Source organism: Mesoplodon mirus (assembly GCF_964341445.2).
Source record: "Mesoplodon mirus genome assembly, chromosome: 5".
NCBI lineage: Eukaryota > Metazoa > Chordata > Mammalia > Artiodactyla > Ziphiidae > Mesoplodon > Mesoplodon mirus.
In genome coordinates this window covers 172,997,193-173,018,292 of record NC_138980.1, presented here as the reverse complement: position 1 = coordinate 173,018,292, position 21,100 = coordinate 172,997,193, and the positions used below count along the sequence as shown (strand labels likewise).

General features: G+C 39.3%; 1 protein-coding gene across 1 annotated transcript in view; it reads right to left on the bottom strand.

The window, feature by feature from the left end:
* DNAH5 (dynein axonemal heavy chain 5) overlaps positions 1 to 21,100 on the bottom strand; it is a 267,797-nt gene that overhangs the window by 39,273 nt on the left and 207,424 nt on the right. The window contains exons 59-65 of the mRNA XM_082621280.1: positions 20,023 to 20,226; positions 16,192 to 16,371; positions 12,678 to 12,815; positions 8,676 to 8,811; positions 7,789 to 8,105; positions 6,486 to 6,641; positions 5,188 to 5,370 (exon numbers count right to left, since the gene is read on the bottom strand). Coding sequence (XP_082477406.1) covers positions 5,188 to 5,370; positions 6,486 to 6,641; positions 7,789 to 8,105; positions 8,676 to 8,811; positions 12,678 to 12,815; positions 16,192 to 16,371; positions 20,023 to 20,226 — 1,314 coding nt within the window. The remainder of the gene's footprint in view (positions 1 to 5,187; positions 5,371 to 6,485; positions 6,642 to 7,788; positions 8,106 to 8,675; positions 8,812 to 12,677; positions 12,816 to 16,191; positions 16,372 to 20,022; positions 20,227 to 21,100) is intronic.

The window sequence follows — 21,100 nt, the reverse complement described above, 5'->3', positions numbered from 1 at the left end:
AGTAGTTTGAAAAGTAAAACCAGGGCTTCCCTGGTGGCGCAGTGGTTGAGAATCTGCCTGCCAATGCAGGGGACACGGGTTTGAGCCCTGGTCTGGGAAGATCCCACATGCCGCGGAGCAACTAGGCCCATGAGCCACAACTACTGAGCCTACGCGTCTGGAGCTTGTGCTCCACAACAAGAGAGGCCGCGATAGTGAGAGGCCCGCGCACCGCGGTGAAGAGTGGTCCCCACTTGCCACACTAGGGGAAGCCCTCGCACAGAAACGGAGACCCAACACAGCAAAAAAAATTAATTAATTAATTAATTAATAAACTCCTACCCCCAACATCTTTAAAAAAAAAAGAAAAGTAAAATTATAAGTTGGTACAAAATAAATCACACTTTAGAATTCCACGTATCATTGTAAAAGCATAATAAAGGAGCTGAAAGGGATTTTTTTAAAGGAGAACTTTCTAATCTTGCACTTACAATGCTAAGGATGCATGCTTTCATGTCTGCTGGAGTTGAGACCATGGGCTATCAAATCCGAGATCTGCACCAAGTCTTACTGAGCCTTCCTGCATAAGCCTTCCTCCATTTTTTTCCAATTACATAGTAATTACCCTAATGTAGGCTTTAATTACTGCTCAGGGGACTACTCTAACCATAACTGGTCTCCCCGCTGATCTTTTGCTCTGCCATCACCCCCTTTTCTGCTCCCAGTCATAGAGGGATCTCCCTTTACTATTTGGAAAGGTCCAAAATTTTCAACATAGTTTGCAAAACCTGTTACAGCCTACATTTCCAATCTCATCTCCACTTGAGAACTACAGGACTGAGACTAAAATTATGCCTCCACGTTGTTTATGAAAACCATTATTAAGAAAGTAAACACACTTATTAGTAATACATACAATAAGGTACAAATTATTCCTTTCCTGATTTTAAAGATAGTAAGTAAAAGCTTGAACATTATTGAGTTGATTATAGTCAATTTAATGTCATTGTTAACATTAATTAAATAAAATTGTCACTTAAAGAAATGCTCATATTCCCAAAGGATTAAAATAAGGCTAAGGAGTACATTTCCCCCATAGTTTGAAACTGATGAAATAATATACTCTGAAGTAAATACTACAACCTAAAGTAATATTTGGAATTCCAAAAGCAAACTATTCATTAAATAGCACACCAGTGGCCAAACAGTAGAACAGAACAATAGTTATGGGGCAAAGAAAGATACCTCTGAAAGAAAATAGAACAATTGCTATTTGCTTTTCATTTGAGTTTTAAAAATGGAAAACCTATTTTGGGATAAGGTTTTAGGCATATTTTCATTTGTATAACACATTTAAACATATTTCTGTTGAACTATAACTTTAGTTCCATAATATAGTTCTTTTACAAATTAATACAAAGGGGCAAAATTAATCAAAATAATTTTGTCTATTAGCATTTTTCCCACCAAAGGGATTATCTCTTAGCACACACACACACACACGCACACACACATTTGTGCTATGTGTTCTATATATTAAGACCACAACGTAAAAATTGTATATAAACTGTGATAATGTGAAAAGTGTCCCTGAATTGAATAAGAAAGTACATCAGTGATTCAGTACAGCTTCATGAAATGTGCTATTGATTAATTACATGATCAAAAGTTAAGTGGCTCAACAAGGATGCAAATGAAAACTAAAATTCTTTCTGTTCATAAACTTCAACTCTAACCAAAGTTTTGGAATCAATAAAAGGAAATAGATGACAGCCTTCCACAGTTCTCATTTTTAACGTATCACTCAGGCTTTATTCCCAAAGATTCTTTCTCTCTGTACCTTGCACTGGTAATTAAAATGAAAGATTAAACAACTGAACTCAGAAACAGATTTATTTTTTCTCCACCACCAGTAACAATGGTGATAACAATGTCTATGTAGTGTCTTTATTAAGTTATTTCCCATGTCAGTTCCACCAAGTTTAGGTCCTTCCCGCTCCAAAAGAAATAAGTCAGACACCTGTTTGCTCATCTGAAATTCTGAACAATGATGACACTTGAGGCTTTGGATTGTGCGGCTAGTAGAAGCTGTTAATTGATATTAATATTTTTCTCCTAATAGTACATAGTTCTCTTTGAGTTTCTTTCTTATTCTCTAGGATCAAGGTGAGAGTGACCCGAAGAGACTAGGTTTCTTTAAAGGAAAGTTTCTGGAGGGCTACTGGTTTGCTGCCTATTTAAAATGGTCTTGATACATCACCTTCTGATGACAACAGCAGGCCGTCTAAATATACTCACAGGTACATCAGGTGAACAATTGAATATGACCTTGATGCGAACCTGAACAGCCCATGCATTTAAAAAGACTGCCTTGAAGCACACAGAAAAGTAGGAAGTCAGTTAAAAATCTGCCTTCCGGGGCTTCCCTGGTGGCGCAGTGGTTGAGAGTCCGCCTGCCAATGCAGGGGACGCGGGTTCGTGCCCCGGTCCTGGAGGATCCCACATGCCACGGAGTGGCTGGGCCCGTGAGCCCTGGCTGCTGAGCCTGCACGTCCAGATCCTGTGCTCCGCACTGGGAGAGGCCACAGCAGTGAGAGGCCCGCATACCGCAAAAAATAAAAATAAAAATAAAATTTTTTAAAAGACTGCCTTGAAGCACACAGAAAGTATAAAGTCAGTTAAAAATCTGCCTTCCTTGCTTTCATAGGCTCTGAGGTTTCCCTTTGTCTCTTAAGCAAACAAACCTGCTAAGGCTGTACAGCTGAGCATTCATGAGACCAGATCCTGCATGATAATAAGGCGCCTCACTGCCTGTATTCCCAGAACACTGGACAGCTGGTGAATTTATGGACTCAAAGAACTAAGAGTAGCCTTTCCCTTGTATCCTAAGTTACCGTTCCAAGCTGCCTTTCACAAGAAGAATCAACAGACCAGTGAAGGCATAACTCATCCTGACTGAAGATGTTCACCATTTGTTTCAATGCTCCCTACATTTAGGGAATTTCTTAGATGCTTTCCAACATCAACTTCCTATCTGTGGGATCTTCCTAGCTTTCAAAAGCCCCCCCCACCTTGGCCCAATAACATTTCATATTGATATTTTTACCATCACCCAAGATGTGATCATAGTAAGAGAGACTTCAATGTCGCTGAAGTCAAAGAAACTATTTGGACTTAATGTTTTATATCTGTATCCGTAGGCACAGACATAGGCTCTTTTCAACTGAGTCACTAGATGATAAAAAAAAATGCCCTGAAAGCGCCAGAGATCAACTCAGACCCACTTGCCACCACCCAGGCTGAAAAGATTCAGCAAAGTGCGCAAATTCAGGAGCACAGTGGGCAGAAGATGCTGCAAAAGGAAAAGCTGTTGGCAGAAAGGAGACTACTTAAAACCCATCACAAATAAGTCTAGCAGCTCACTTTGCTTTAGAGAAAAAAAAATACAGATTACGTGTTGTATTCTAATGTGGTTCAGGGTAAGATGAGTATTATAACAGAATGAGTGTCACGTCACTCTGACCACACTTTTCTGAGAATCATTTCCTTTGAGCCTGGGACAAATTCTGATAATGAGATGATGGTAAGAGAATAATGTCTGAAGGCACCCAACTTTCCCAGGAAGTAAAGAAAAGCCTGGCCTGGGATCGATACTGGCTTTTCAAGGCTGTTCAAAATCTCCCAGTGAGCTTCAAGTGCCCCTTACTTCATCTTAAAACTCTGCTGCAACAATTACAGCTCAGTCCTGGAGCTGTTGCTGTGTTTTGTTGCATCCAAAAATCTGGGAAGCCAAATTATTTTTTCCAAGGAGACTTGTATTCAGCTCAGCTGAATAGCAAGAAAGCCGAGGACAAGGATATTATTCAAAGTGCTATCAAAGCCCCTTATCTACCTGAAGCCAGCACTACAGGTGAAAGCAGAGCCTACAATACGGGCAATGGATACTGCCCCGAAGACCCTCAGGGATGCCCTGGCTCCACAGATTTGTTGTTGATCAAGAACCCCTGTCCTTCCTGAAATAAGGGGGTGGCAGCGCCAAACTTCCTCAACCACCTCTACTGAGATTTCAAAAATAAACAAGTATATATTTGGAAGGATGTTATTTCTTCAGTAGCCAGTCTGTGGTAGGAACGCTAGCATCGGTTCCTGCCATGCTGAGGTCACCAACCATGTGAATTTATGAAGCTGGATTAAAGGCTTTTAATGCAATTTCCAACCATATAACTCTATGATTTATGTACAATAAATTAAAAAGTAAACAGAAGATTCATAAAACAGGAAGAGGGGAAGAGAGACAGAGAAAGAGATAAACATAAGGAAGGGCTCAGAAGAGCAAGCATGGTACGACATACAGAAAAGGTAAAAAGAATGGGAGGGACAGATTTCAAAGATTTTGCCAATAGATTTAACCTAAATAAATCTTTAGGTCAGTGTAGAAGGGAGGTATAAAGTAAACCAAACTCCACATTGCCATAGAACTCAGGAAAAAAATCGATTGCAACTTTCAGAGTTGATGCAGTTTCACCAAAGCAGTCCTATTAAAATCCTCCAGATTTCTTTCCTTAAGACTCAGATGTTCCCCGGAGAAAATGGTGACTCAGAACACAGAAGTTATAAATTATTGGCCATTTTTCATTGAGAGAAAACAGATATGGAGTTATGCTTAGAGCATAATGAATCCGGTAGCCCTCAGAAGGTGCACAGTGAAACCTAGTGTCACCAACTTCTATCTTCTCACAACACACACAGAGCTCTCTTGGATAACAAATAAGAATTGGCAATGTCATGTTATCTGAGTAAAACGTTTTAATTTTATATTCCAAAAGCATAATAATGAATCTAATGAAAGAAAAAACTAGAAAGCTAAAAATCAACAGGTGACTAGAATTAATAATAGAACAAACTTCAGAAAAATAAAGTAATATAAATCCAGAACAATGATGCTGATATTGAGACTGATAGTCTCATAGTTACATCAGTCCCCTATATAAAATCAATTGATGATCTATATGATTTATGCGATGCAGATGCAACATATTGGGTAGATAATTGGTTAGTAGTTATTTAAGACACTTGGAAATTAATAATGGAAGAAACATAGGAATTAAAGGAGGGGACTCAATCCTATTACAACTTTCATCATATCATTTTTGTCAATGAAAAAATCGCAACATGATGCAGAAAGCGGTAGGGCCATACTTCACTCACCTGCTTCTCTGTGAGAATGACTCTCCCCAGTAACTGATCTTCTAGACCTTTCATGGTGACAGTGAAGTCGATGATGGAGGTCCGCGCACTTATTTCAGGGGTGTAGGCTGGATTGGGCAGCTTGGTGGTAATGTAGAGTCTGAAGCCATCCATCACATCTACCTCTTTGTCACCGACCTTCACCTTTTTTATAAAAAGGAAAGTTAAAAGTAATAAAACAGGGCCTCCCTGGTGGCGCAGTGGTTGAGAGTCCGCCTGCCGATGCAGGGGATACGGGTTCGTGCCCCGGTCTGGGAGGATCCCATATGCCGCGGAGCGGCTGGGCCCGTGAGCCATGGCCGCTGGGCCTGCGCGTCCGGAGCCTGTGCTCCGCAACGGGAGAGGCCACAACAGTGAGAGGCCCGCATACCGCAAAAAGAAAAAAAAAAAAAAAAAGTAATAAAACAGAGATACACCTTACTGTGTGCTTTTTGTATAGGATCCAGTGTTGCTTTTAACAGCTATGTACCTGGAGAGCATCTGTATACTAAAAAAGAAATGGTCATTAGGCATTCACAGGGCTTTAAGCCACTAGGATGAAAGGAAAGAAGGATGGGAATAAGAGAGGAAGGAAGAGAGAGAGGGAAGGAAGGAAGGGGGTAAGGAAGGAAGTTAATTCAATATACACCATACAATATATATAGAATTTATCACCAAAATTGTTGTGATCATACCGCAGAAGTGAGATGGATTCCCCACCCAAAATTTGGTTCAGAAGTCAAGACTGATGATGTCACTCATGTAACAAAAAGATATGAAGATGTTTATTATTCACATGAGACTTTCTGGAAATATTAGGGTAGGCTCCCACACAGGTCCACAAAAAACCTCACTTGAGAGAGTAGGGAGGGGAAGCTATTTAAGGGTTTTATGGTGGTTACCCATTGGGGCTGGGATGAAGTTTCCCAGACACGTCATGAGCAGAGAGCTGCATGATTTGAACTTCCCACCAGTGCCAAAGGAGAGTGGACCCACGTTTTCTTACCAGCTTGCCCAGACTGGGGATGGAAGGGGAGAGGGTCATGATGGGGCTTGAAAACTGTCCAAAGTCAACCATCACAATGGAGTCAGACTTTATTATACAAGTGAAGTAGATATTCCTAAAAAGACTGCTCTTGATCCCAACTCAGGAAGTGTAGAAGAGAAAAGCAAATGCCTCAAATTTGAATTGCTGCCCACTGAGAAACTGTCACCTATGTCACATTTACCTGGCCTCATGGTAAGTATTCTGCACACTGTCATCTATAGGTTTAACCTACCTTAAAGGTAGACCCGGTCTTAATGAAGTTTCTCTCCAAAACATTATCCAGGGCTGGATCTAGTTCCTCCACAACATCTTCGATAAGCAAGGGCCTTCCAAGAGAAAGACTCTCCTCTAGGTGGTTTCTGAAGTACTTGTGATTTAGAGATGTGATCTAAAAACAAGATCAAAATGCTGCTCCAAACTGTTTCCATTCTTCACCTTAGCAAACCATCCAGCCCTTATTTATTTTTTTAATTGAAGTATAGTTGATTTACAATGTTGTGTTAGTTTCAGGTGTGCAGCAAAGTGATTCAGTTATACATAATTTTTTTCAGATTCTTTTCTCTTATAGGTTATTACAAAATGTCGAGTATAGTTACCTGTGCTCTATAGTAGGTCCTTGTTGGTTATCTATTTTATATATAGTAGTGGATTTATGTCAATCCTAAACTTCTAATTTATCCATCTCCCCCACTTTTCCCCTTTGGTAACCATAAGTTCGTTTTCTATGTCTGTGGGCCTGTTTCTGTTTTGTATATAACTTCATTTGTATCATTTTTTTTTACATTCCACATATAAGTGATATCATATGATATTTGTCTTTCTCTGTCTGGCTTACTTCACTTCGTATGATAACCTCTAGGTCCAGCCACGTTGCTGCAAATAACATTATTACATTCTTTTTTATGGCTGAGTAATATTCCACTGTATAAATATACATCTTCTTTATCCATTCCTCTGTTGATGGACACTTAGGTTGCTTCCATGTCTGAGCTATTGTAAACAGTGCTGCAATGAACATTGGGGTGCATGTATCTTTTTGAATTATGGTTTTCTCTAGATATTTGCCCAGGAGTGGGATTGCAGGATCATATGGTAGCTCCATTTTTAGTTTTTTAAGGAAGCTCCAGAGCACTTGACTGCATCATTCCCTTTTACTGACAAGCAAGTAAAGGTTGTATGGCAATGTTGCCTTTTCCTCACCACCACCATATTTGTGACAAATAATCATGGAATAATTATGAAGTGTCTTTATAAAGTGCTGTACACTTAATGTGATATAGCTCCACCCTGCTCTGTTTATGAATGAGGGCCCTAGGCCCTAACAGAAGGGAGTCTTAAACCTTTGAAAGACGGCATTGGAGAGATCAACAAGAATGCAAATAATGCAATTTTTAGAAATCATTTCTAAATACTAATATTTAAATATTAATAATAAAATTATTTCTAAATATGAAATATTTCTTTATTCTCAGATAGTTGTTGATCTGGGGCACTAAAATTGATTAGTAGCATAAATAGACTCAAACCCAGATTACCTGGAGTTCATTTTGGTTTTCTTTATTTTTAACCCAGATCTTCCCTTGAGTCTGTGGATCTATTAACAAAGGGTAGCGAGATGCCTTTGTGACAATAATTCCATTCTGAATGGACAGGTCATCGTTTGGCAGGCCTTGGAGGTTCCACTCACTAATGGTAGGAGCATCAATCAACATTTCATTGAGGTTTAGATTGTCTCCAAACGGAATTTTCCGGGCTTTCATTTCCTTCTGCCAGTCATTCAACAGCAGATTGCGAAATTCTTGGTTAAACGGACCAGAATAAGATAGGAAAGCTGTAGCCAACAACACATCCCCTAAAACGGAAAACGAAACATCACTGAAATCCTCTGTGATTAGCCCCGTAATTCTGCAGAATGTTAGAAATGAAAAAAAAGACAACCATTCTTTCAAACTAAATTTCAGAAACCAAATTGTAACCACAAGTTGCTGTGTCTTGTGAATAGCAGTAGCTTAGTTCATTGTTAAAGAGTCCACATGGTCCACCAAGTAATAGCTGCTAGTAGTCAAGCACCGGATTATGTTGACTCTTGTTGGATATGAGAGGATGATTTCTGAGTTTAAGAGATACACCAAAACCTCAGAAGACAGAGCCTCCATTCTAAGTGACCTTGATCGATATGGCCATTCACTCGTAGAATTCAAAAATGACCTGATAATAAGAGGTTGAAATCTAATAAGCATTGCCTAAATGCCAGACCAATATTCATCCTTTTGAAATAGCTGGACACACACACACACACACACACACACACACACGCAGAGGAATTTGAATAGAGCGCTGATGTGTATTCTGATTAAAGCTTAAGTTTGCTCACTCCCTATCATAGTCAACACGTAATTTCATTAATAAGGGAATTACATACCTACAAGTCTTTTAGTTTGTGCAGCAAACTCCTTGCTTTGCTCTGTCCATCTTTCTTTTTCCCCTGCCAGTCCCCCTATCAGCGCGGAAGCGGTCTGCATCTTATGTCTGCACCTCTCTGCATCTTCAAGCAAGGTCTAAAAACAGACAGAACCAGAAGAAAACCTTTGTTCAGATAAATATAGTCTGGAGCTCAAAAACATAATTTTAAAACATCATATGTTATCTTCCTTTCTGAGATATGTGAGCCACTTATTCCACAGGAAGCATAAGATTCCATCTCTGTGGGTCTGTCTCAGCCCAGCCTATGTCTTAAGCCCTATCTATGGAACATAGATGGATTCCTCAGGAGGGACCCTGAGCCAATGGGCAAACCCTCCCCAGATGTTAATAAACTGAGAAATAATGGAGATTTGCATCATTTATGATTTTTGTATCAAAAAATTAGAAATAAAATATCAGCATACATGCTAATATCACATAGCACAACAAAATGTAAAGAAATACATATCCCTACTTAAAAATGAGGAATATTTCTCATGTTAAAGTTCTAGCATCATTACTGCTTTGTGTAACTCCACATCCCCTTTTACTTTAGGTGAAACTTTAGATTATCTTCAGGTTGTGAAGTCCTGAAGCTCATTCACAAATTCCAGCCACACTGACTTAGTAGGTCCCTCCCTGCTGCTCTTGTGTCAGTAAAAGACCTTTAACCGGACTTCCACACACTATTGCCATTCAGGGCTTTGTTCTTAAAAACAAATGGTTCCATTTCTCTATGTTGAAAAGACAGCTGCTAATTCTACTTGTAAAAATGTATACTTATGGTACAATAATGGATATGGCTAAAGATTTAGCTATGTGACCAGTCACTGGAAGTTCATGTATAATATTTATAGATATTTATATAATGTACATATGGCATATATACGCTAAATGTCTAATAGAGGATAATTTACATAGATTATGGTATATTGTGAACAAGAATGCTCTGAAGCCATTAAAAATAAAATCATTAAGAAAAATAATCATTACGTTAAAGAAAAAACAGTCATTAGCTAAAAATTCAATTTATAAAGCAGTATGTACTCAATTATCTGCTACAATTTTACATGGATTTTAAATCTATGTAAATCAGGCATATGTGCAGATATGAAATGATAAAGAGTAAAATATTTTTAGGCTTCATCTCCAGGGTTACCTATGTGTATTTTCTATAAGGAACATGAATTGCTATCATAATAATAACACAATACAGCGTTTTTCAGAAGCAAGATATTTGTTCCAGTTTGTTCTAGTCTACTCTGTTTTCCTTCCCGCTAGAGTTAATGCAGAAAACCCCAAATCCCAGCTGAGAGGTGTACCCGCACATCGACACCATCCATATTTGTTTGTTTGTTTCTCCCCAAGAAGAAAGATGTCAGCTGGAAGTATAATACGACATCATTTACTTCTGCCTACCTTTAAAACAAACTTTTCACATGACAGATATTTTTAATGAGTTATCCTCCCAAAGTTCCCCATCCCCACTGCCATGTGGCCAAATAAAAAATAGCCAACCCCTCCCCTCCTGGCTGTTGCTTTCTGGAAACCCAGGATCCTTTGGGAGATTGGGAAATGGAGGATGGGAGAGGAGCAAATGGGCACACAGGAGTGAAAAGCAGATTTCCCCTCCAAGCCTGGCTAGGGGAGTGTGCAGAATTCCTTGCGCTCCGTGGGTAGTGCCTCCCGGCCCTCTCTCTCCTAGTGCCCCAGAGTCTGACTAGCTTCCCAGAGGCCCTGTGGAAGCGGACCCTCTGCAAAGGCACTGACTGCCCTGTGCACAGAGCAGCAGGACACACACCCCTCCAGGGACTGCACAGACCTGGTTGTGAGGTTGCCAGTCGTGACCATGAGCTGTAGACTTGAGAGCCCTCCCCTGGCCTCTGTAGTCTGTAACCCCCTGGACTCTCACAGAGCCCCATGGAGAGAGAAGGGGCAACACAATGACTAAAGCTCAAGTTCACTCCAACATGTTGGGAGAAGGTGGGCACACAGCCAGATTTTGTTTTCTTAATGAAAAACATTTGACATTTGTTGAGATCCAAGTTTTAAAGTTAGAGCCACACCTTTAGAGTAGCCATTCTTATGTGGTCCTTATAATTGCTTACCTAACAAATAGTGGATATTCAAACACAAAAAAGTTTATTGAGCGAACTAATGCAAAATTGTTAAAACTGAACCATAATAAAATGGGGCCGGAAAAATATTTTTACAGTATGTAGTAGTGCTTCCCGATATAAGTGAGTGTCTAAATGGTAGAAATTAACGTGTCTTCCTCACAGTTTCTAAAGTAGACGCTCAAATTGCAAAGTTAATTTTCTCTTCATATGATGGTAGTAAATTTCATAGAACATAAATAACAAACCCAAATAGGTGCTATACAATTACCTTTCTAAAATTTCTGAAAAGCTCTTATTTTGTTTTCAGGAGACGTATCTTTAAGAGGAAATACCATACATCTTGCATATAGTGAAACTGAAATGTTTATCTAAATTTCCTCATTGGGACCCCTATAAGGGAACAGACTAACAGAGCAGGAATCTCAATTCAGCCCAGTGAGGGCTGAGAAGAGGCAGAGGTGGGTTCCGTATAATCATCAAGGAAAGAACAGAGAGAATCTAGCTCTTATTTATCAAGCACAGGTTTTCTCAGAGGCAGATACAGATTTTGTGAGGCCAGATGCTTATCTAAGCTGGGGACCACTTTAAAAAAAATCATTAAAGAATTTTTACAAATACAAAATACCAAAGTGAACATGTAAATGAGAATTGGGGAAAGAAATCACTACAAAGTCCTGATAGTTGAGAAATTCAGGTACCTTTCCTCTGGGATCTCTAGGTATTTGATCTGAATGCTTACACACAAATGCTTGTCAATTATAATCTGGTTTCCCCTCCCCACAGAACTCTCTACAACTCCCAGTAACCCCAGCATTCATGGGGCCTGTGCAAGTGAGGGGCCATAAAACTTAAGCTACATTAGGTTTATGTTAAATCTGCCTCTATTACCAGAATGAAGGAGGCCCCAGTGGAGCCGGAATGAGTATAAATCAACTAAAGAGCTTGCTGCCCAGTGGAGAGGAAATATACGAGTCTTGATTCTGAAATGTGCTAAAGCTACAAACATGCATAGGTTGAGAAGGCTGTAGGTGGTCATTGTCACTGGGACACAGCCACGTGGTAAGGCACGTTGGTCCAGCAGAAAGACCCGAGTACACATCAGAAGATCAAGGTCTAATCCATCCTTATGACCAACGCCCATGACCGGGAGCCCTCCTCTTGTCCTCTCTGGGCCTAAGTTCCTTTCTTTAAAATGAGAGTAAAATAGGGCTTCCCTGGTGGCGCAGTGGTTAAGAGTCCACCTGCCGATGGAGGGAACATGGGTTCGTGCCCCAGTCCGGAGCGGCTGGGCCCGTGAGCCATGGCCGCTGAGCCTGCGCGTCCGGAGCCTGTGCTCCACAACGGGAGAGACCACAACGGTGAGAGGCCCGAGTACCGCAAAAAAAAAAAAAAAGAAAAAAAAAAAGAATGAGAGTAAAATTAAAATATCTACCCTACCTACCTTGAAAGATTCTTTCAAATATTAAATGAGATAAAGTGGGAGGACGTGATTTGAAAAATGTTAAAAATGCTGCACAGGATGCTATTAGCCTCACCATTAATAAGGAAACTCAGAACATCTGTGTTCCAGAAGTAAATTCTGTTTTGGCTGAATAGCCTGACCTCTCACCAAAGGTCCTCGGTGTCCGTTAGAAACAAACTCCAGGGCTTAGTGAGGGAGTACGTGCTGTGTATGTATGTATGTATATGTGTATTGTATTGTATATCAATTAAATGAATCCCTGCTGGAAACCAAACCCTTGGAGAGAGAAAGCAGGAGAGGAATAAAGGGCTGACCACAGCCAGGAGGGCCTGTGACATCACCACCCGCCCCCAAACCCCTACGGCAAGAAGACAGGGACCTGCTTTTCGGTCATGGCCTGTTCATACTCGGCCTGCACCACATCCAGCTCGGCTTGCCTGTCGTCCAGCTCAGCCTGGGCCTTCTGCAGATCCTGCATGGCCAGCATGTAGCGATTCTCCTGCACCACCAAGTTGGCCTGCACGGGACACACACAGGGTGAAGGGATGGGCGACAAACCGAATATCCAGCATGTCGGAGTCTGAGAGTTCAGCAGCCATGGGTTACACGTGTTCTTTGATCCACCCCTAGACCCCTCTCAAATTGCATGGTGAGGAACAAACCTTAACGTGAACTTGACATGTTTGTAAGCAGAAAATTATAATTCATTAGAAGAGAGTCAGCAAATTTTTTCCATAAAGTGCCGGATAGTAAATAGTTTAGGCTTTTGGGGCCAAGAGGCAAAATCAAGACTATTGTTCAGGTACTTAATTTAAAATTTCACGAGCCATACAAATACAGGTGGTGGGTTAGATTTGGCCTGAGGACCACAGTTTGCCAATCCCTAAATCAAAACATTGTAATATTAAATGTATATAGGCAAATCACGGAACATTTTACTATTGAGTTGTAGAAAAAAAAATCTGAATATTTAGAACCATCTGCCTAGCAGGGCTCATCACTGTCAATGAGGATGTTAAAACAAGACAAAGGATGAAACATGATTAACCACTGAATATAAAGACCTAGGTTTTACGGGTGATGATGGACTTGATGGCATTCCCGTTGTTTGCATATATTGCTTGCCATCCAGAAAAGAACAGATACTTGAGCTGTGACCAAATAATAATATTTGCTTTTAGGAAGCTACTAAAAAAGACTCAAAAGACATAACCAAAAGCAATATTGGAAAACAATGAGGTGTAGAAAGTAGTCCATGCTTGCAGGAATTAAAATCCTTTCGAAACAAATTTGAAATCGATGTTCTCCCTTTAAGTCTTACTAAAGTAACCCACTAATGTCAAGCTATTGCAGCCCCAAAGATCTTGAATATTTTCTAGGACTTTACTCAAGAGGGAGGGGGATATATATATACATATAGCTTATTCACTTCATGCTACAGAAGAAGTTAACACAACATTGTAAAGCAAGTATACTCCAATAAAAATAATAATACGATTTTTTTTAATGAAACTCTCAAAAGCTACTAATCAAAGGGTATAAAATCTTTCAAATCCAGCTGCTCGCCTTAGGAGCCACAGGACTCTATTAAGATTACTTAAACTCTGCAAGCCTCAGTTTCTCCATTAAGATATTGAAAAACTACTTCATAGGATTAGTGAGTGTGTGTGTGTGTGTGTGTGTATTACATAAAATAACATAGGTAAAAACCCAAGTCTGGGACCTGGCATATAACGAGAGTTTGATAAATAATACAATAGAGGGCTTCCCTGGTGGTGCAGTGGTTGAGAGTCCATCTGCGGATGCAGGGGACATGGGTTCGTGCCCCGGTCCGGGAAGATCCCACATGCCGCGGAGCGGCTGGGCCCGTGAGCCATGGCCGCTGAGCCTGCGCGTCTGGAGCCTGTGCTCTGCAATGGGAGAGGCCACAACAGTGATAGGCCCGCATACAGCAAAAAAATAATAATAATAATGATACAATAGATATTATTATTTTTATTATCCGTGTTCAGTATTTAAGACTCTACTGTTGTTATGTTTTGTTTACGTAAACTAACATTTACTGGTTTTCACAGAGTGTCCAAGGAGAAATCTCATATGAATGAAATTGAATAGAATCTAAATTGCTACTCTTATAATTAGATTTGTTTGTTTACTCACTACTAGAAGTCACTTGGCCAATCTATAGGAATTGTAAGATGAAAGAAGAGTCCCTCACTGTCTCCTTCACTAACTAGTGGTGAAGAGGTTTCCACAGGAGTTTAAGGAGTGTCCTCAATCTCTCTTTACTTGGGAAGCAGGAGTTCGCAAGTGAAGCCCCTCCAGGAATAAGTGAAGTTAGAGCTCTTGGTCTGTATTTCTTAATATATTGAGCAGAGCTGCCGATGATAACCTGCCCTTTCTTTGTCTTCTCCTTCCCTCTAAGCAGTGAATGTGTAGCATCTACATAACTAGATTTATTTTTCTGACAATGGCAATTAGGGGAGACCTGACAATCTGAAGACTCCCAGATTCTGGATGCTCCTAAGGACATAGGGAGCACTCCCAGAACAGGCTTCTCAGAAGAGAAGCATAGGTTCCAGGCAGAAGTAAAAGGTCTCCCCTCCTGACTGTGTTCCCTTCACTTCCTACTGTAGGACCTATGTTGTCCTGTGACTGGGTGGAGCCTGAAATGTACAGAATGTAAGGGAGGAGATGTCATCATTCTTATGTAAGCCTTGCTCAGAGCATCCATTATTTTGTACTGGTTTCAGCTCATTTTATTTAAAGTAACTACAACAAAATAAAAACTCCCCATTGTGAATTCAACTGTAATTCCCTTAAAGACACTTACGTATGCTTACCCACTGGAAAAATTTGCAAAGGATGCCCTGTACTTTTCACTGGATATGGTTGTTATAATTCAGTCACTATCAGAATGTCCGATTGTGAGCTATGTTGGAGTCTTCAGTGGTCCCCAAATCCACAATGCCCAACAGCATGACATCAACTATTTGCTCTAAAAATCTCTGAGCCGAATGAATCCCTTCTCTTTTAAGTTGCCCTGGGACCCCAAGGGCCTCCACCACTGAATAAATGGCCCTGATATGGGAACAAAGAGAAAATAAAATGGGACTTGCAACTGTATCCCTATGTTCTTTTCATTCTTGATTATTTTTAGTGTGATTATTAAGTTCCTTGGGTAGTTTATAAGTGTACGTGGATTTTAGTTGATGGTTGAGCAAGATCAGACTTACAAAAAGCAAAATAATCAACAAAGCCATAACGTATGAGTTCTGAGGCATCAGTATTCCATTTTCAAGACAGGTACTTGCCTCTCCATCTGCTAAAGACTGAGTGTCACTGAATGCTGGGGGGATGTGGACAAATGAAGCTGAGAAATGCAGTTACTCAAAGGGAAACACTGGTATGCTCTCAAATCATTTTAAATAAAGGATGATATTCAGTTTCTTTCCTGAGGGACGAAAGAGGCAGAGGGAATACATACAATGTTGTCCCTGCAGCCAAGACCAGACACCAGTGACTGTGTCCACCCTGCCTCATTCACAGGAGTCCCCGGCAGGAGGTCTTGGACATTGTTGGTGGATCCTATGCTAGAGTTTCCTGTGTTTCTTTTTTCAAGTTGACATTGTGGGGAAAAAAAGTGTGCAGCAGCCCACAATGGACTTAGTACCCTTGTAGAGAGTCCATGCTTAAGGCTCAGACAATACCGACTGGAGTTGGATTACAGAGAAGAAAGAAACATCCTATGCTCGGCCTGTCTATCGCTAGCTCTCCCCGTGGGCTTGGGTACAATAAAACCTGATGCTTCTGTGTTGCATGAAAGACGAGCCCAGCTGACCCAGAGACCCCCCTGCCGGCACACATCCTGCAGTTCCACCGAGGAGGCTTACCTTCAGGGGCAACACCTCTCTGTTTATAGAAAAGAAGGAAGCCATGGCCTTGGTCCAGGAACAAAGCCCCGCTACATTCCCACATACACGTTTAGCAGTTTCAGTGTTGTAGTCTGCCATCTCAAAGTAAGGATTCAAAAATTCTATCACTTCTTCATTGATTGTGTCTTTGGGGAATTGCTATGGAAGAATGGAGTAAAGTAAAGTCAAAATACATCTTTCCATGAAGCCATAATCACATTATGCCCACAATGCCACTGAAACAGTTAAAAAACTGTTAAAACCAAGAATGGATGAATGATATCATATTTTGTTGATATTTCAGGTTATTAGGCAAAACTCATATATATTTAGGCATATGAAATGGTACATATATTTAGCATTGTATATGAAAATGTAAAGCATTTATATTTAGACATAAATATTTAGCATTTAGCAGCAACCAAATGCTTAATGCATTCAGAGGGAGGTTCTATTAAACTCACCTGAAATGTGAAGAAAGTAATTTGGACATTAGGCCTTCAAGGTGATGAATTAACTTTTAATCGTAGAACTATCAAGATTATGAGAGAATTGTGCTTTTCTGGAGGTATAAAATTTTAAAATAGTAGCAGAAATGCATTATGAGTGCCTTCTTGCATTAAGAGAGAAGACTGACCAAACAATGAAATTGGATCTTTGAAAAGTGGTGTTTGATCATCTAACCGAGGATAATTAAATATTTTCCAAGCAGAAAGAAATTTAGCACCTAAATAATTCAGAGAAATAAGCCTTCACGGAACATACATAATACAGAGCAAAACACACTTTCCTTCAGACCTCTTTAAATGCAAGTTTCTCTTATGAGACTTGAAAAATAGTGAAGCCAGAAGAATATCTGGGAACAATAGAAGGATGGTGGTGACAAAAGGCAAATAGCAAGGTAGCTTCCAAGAGCAGTGGCTTTGCACCAGGTATATAAGGGAAGTGCAATTCCACTGCACATTTTTCAGTGGACACTTTTTAAGCTCCCCCCAACCCAAGGACCACACACTCACAGTCTGATTGATGACTACCTCCTATCCATTCAAATAGCATATTATTCCTTCATGGTGGCCCTTACATCACAGAGGCTTATATTTTAATTATCTGAAACGAGTCTGTATGGCCCACTGGTTTCAGAAGCTACTTGGTGTTATAGCTGCTGTAAGGCGCCTCACAAGATGCTCTGGCCATAGCAGCCACTTGGGCAGTGATAAATTAAAAACTGAATGAAAGACGGTGCTGAAGTTACTGCTTGGGTTATGGATGGGGGATGGGTATTCCCAGTTAGTTGTCTCAAGATCTAAATATTAAAGATAAAACAATATAACTGCCAGAAGAAAACACAGAAGCATTTATGCTGCCTTAGAGATGGGCAAAGATGTCCTAAACAGAACACAGAAAGCACTGTAAGGGAAATATTGATAAAATGGACTATACTAAACTTAAGAATATCTCCTTATCAAAAGACACCATTAATGGAATGAACAACTAAGGCAGAAAGTGGGAGAAGATGTTTGCAAACATATAAATGACAAATTACCCATATTTTATATATAAATTCTACAAAATAATAAAAAATTTAAATGTACAGGAGATCTGTACATCTAAATGTACAGGCACTTAACCAAAGAGTTCCCAAGGGGCTCATAAACTGATGAAAAGATTTTCAGCATCATTTGTCATCAGAGAAATGCAAACTAACCCACAATAATAAGACAACACAACAAACCCATTAGAATAGCTAAAAGTAGAAAATGGTTAAGACATGGAGCAACTTATACACTGCCTGCGGGTATGTAAACTGATACAACAATTTTTGAAAACTCTTTGGCACTATCTACTAAGGCTGATTAAATGTATAACCTAAGACCCAGAAATTCCACTCCTGAGTGGAATTCTATAGAGCCAATAGAAATGAAAACATGCCCACTAAATGACCAGTATTCATAGTAGCTTTATTTATAATAGCCCAAAACTAGTAACGTCTCAAAAATCCATCAACAATACAAGGACAAACAAATTAAAGCACATTACAGCATTTCACGCTGGTGTTGGTAGTTGGTAGATATAAACTTATGAGAAACAATTACTAAATTTTCAGAAATTTTACAGACTTGTTAAATACAGCCAATTATTTAAAATTAAATTATAAAAACTTACAATTAAATTTTGAACAAAAATAATGTATAGTCAAAAGTCATCACCTTCTAATTATTTTGCTACATTTTACTATCTACATTTTTTAGGTCATTTACATTTATTGTATCTACCCAGTGGGACTACCTTATCACAGCATGCTACCATGTACCTCTTCCCAACTCTACATTCAGCAACATTATTTTGGCAGCTTGAAATCAGCCATTGTGGGGATATTTACACTCTGAAAATTGGCAAACACTACAAATCAGAGCTTTTTCTTTTTTCTCACCAGAGAACCAGTTGTTAAACATTTGTCACACACTATTGCATATTCATCTACTGGAAAGCTGTGTAGCAATGAAAAAAGAATGAAATACTGTCCTGTGCAACAATAAGAAAGAATCTCACAGAAGTGTTGAACGAAAGAGGTCAAAACAAAAGAGTTCATATGATATGATTTCATATACGTAAATTTCAAAACAGGTGAAACTAATTATCGGGATAAAGGTCAGAATAATGTTTATCTTAGGGGAGATAACTGACTGTGTTGGGACACAAAAGAGATTGCTGGGGTCTGGAAATACATACCTTGATTTCAGTGTTCATTAATAGGTATAGACATATGTAAATATTCATTAAGCTATACCCTTTTTTAATTAAATTTTTATTTTATATTGGAGAGTAGCTGATTTACAATATACAGTTTAAATTTGTGCATTTTATCATATGTAAATGTTACCTCATAATAAAATTTAAAAGATACAAATTAATACTCAAAAAATTACAATTGAGACTTGTGAAATAAAAATATATGTATTCATATGCAAATAATATATGCACATATGTTTGAGTTCCTTAAAATGATTTTTTTAACTTTTACTGAAATATGTTGCTGATGATGTTTTAATATGCCTAAAATCTGCCAGGAAAAGCTCTAATACTTACAATGTCTTATATTTGAAAGAGAAATTCTACTCCGAAAAAGTATGTAAATATAAGTTGAAAATATGTATGTAGAATATTAGTCAGGCTTAAAACAGAAGGAAATTCTGCCATGTGTGACAACATGGATGGACCATTATGCCAAGTGCTATAAGCCAGAGGGAGACAAAGCCTTCATGGTGTCACTTATAATAGTCCAACTCATAGAAGCAGAGAGTACAATGGTGGTAGCCAGGAGCTGGGGGGAGGAAGAAAGGGAAAGATGTTGGTCAAGGGTCAAGGGTCATTTATGCAAGATGAGAAGGTCCTGGGGACCTAATGTACAGCAATGTGAAAATCGTTAACAATACTGTATCGTTTACTTGAAATTTGCTAGGAGGGTAGATCTTAAATGCTCTCACCACAAAAAAAGTGGAAAAAAAAAAAGGAAAAAATGGTAATTATGTGAGGTGATGGATATTTAATTGGCTGTTTATTGGATTTAGTGGATGGATTTTGGTGAAATCATTTCACAATGTATTAACATATATCGAAACATCAAGTCATACACCTTAATTATATGAAAGTGTTATTTATCAATTATACCCCAATAAAGATGAAAAAAATTAGTAAGTTAAAAATATGTCCACAGAGTAGATTCTCTTCAGAAACGTCTTCTATTAAAGGACCCAGATACTCTAATGAAGTCTGAGTCCCCTCCTAGCCCATCATTATTGAACCACCAACCTGTAAATTCTGTAAAAAGTTTCCTGCAGTCATCAGTTTTAAAGATTCCTGCCAGGAAGGAATTGTACAGCCTTTTCCCAGGTCAATTTTCACTGCATTGACTTTCCTCTGAAACAGCAGCAGCACGCAATCCATGATCCTCATGATGAGATGAGGGGGTCGGCCCAGCGTGCGGACAGTAGCAATGTCAGAAGGCTTGATGGTCTGGGGAGGAAAGGAGGTCATCACCCAATCTCAGACAAGAAACATGAAAACAAACCTTTACTCTCTAAAGGCTACTACTTCAACAGAGGAAAGCAAGCATTTTTAAGTTTGATGCAGTCATGGGAGCTAGATGCAGATTTAATCCCCAAGAAAAACCACACATCCCCCAAAGTTCACATTTTTACAATTCAAAGTGACAGCCAAAGGAGATATAGTGAGAGACGTGTTTGCCAGCTGATAAGGAGCTGTGACTTCTCTAAAACTGTAACGACAACTTAGCCTCAGAAAAAAACTGTTATCTGAAAGGAAAAGAATCGTCAGCACTTAAGTAGATTCCAGGGATTCTAAACCAGGAAAACTCCAGAATTTGCAGTGCTTTTTTTTACTCATTAGTTATGTAGGTCAAGAATCTGCCTCTCTCTCTTAAGACTTGTCACCGGGGACTGACACTAGTTGTAGCCTCAGGGCTGCCAGATTGAATAATTTAGGGGTTTCTTAGCTGGAAACTAACCTTTAAATGATGGAACTTGAGCAATAGGAATTTCACTAAGCTCTTAGAAAAGTTCTGTTCCATTTCTAGTACAGAGATTCTTATACAGAAAATTACTTAATAGTCACCTAGACTTGTTGTAGTCGATAACTGTTCTATAAAACTCTTTATGGAATAAACACTGGAAAAATATTAAAGATAAGCATATGACACTGTCCTATTTCTAGGACACAGTGTACATTCATTCCTTCTAGGTCTTGAAAAACCTTCCATCCGATTTGTATTGGCATCCCTCCTGTCAAGGAAAGGTACACTACCCCCTTCACATCAAAGCTAATGATCTTTTCTCTGAGAATTGGGACAAAAAAGAAGAAAACCACTGAA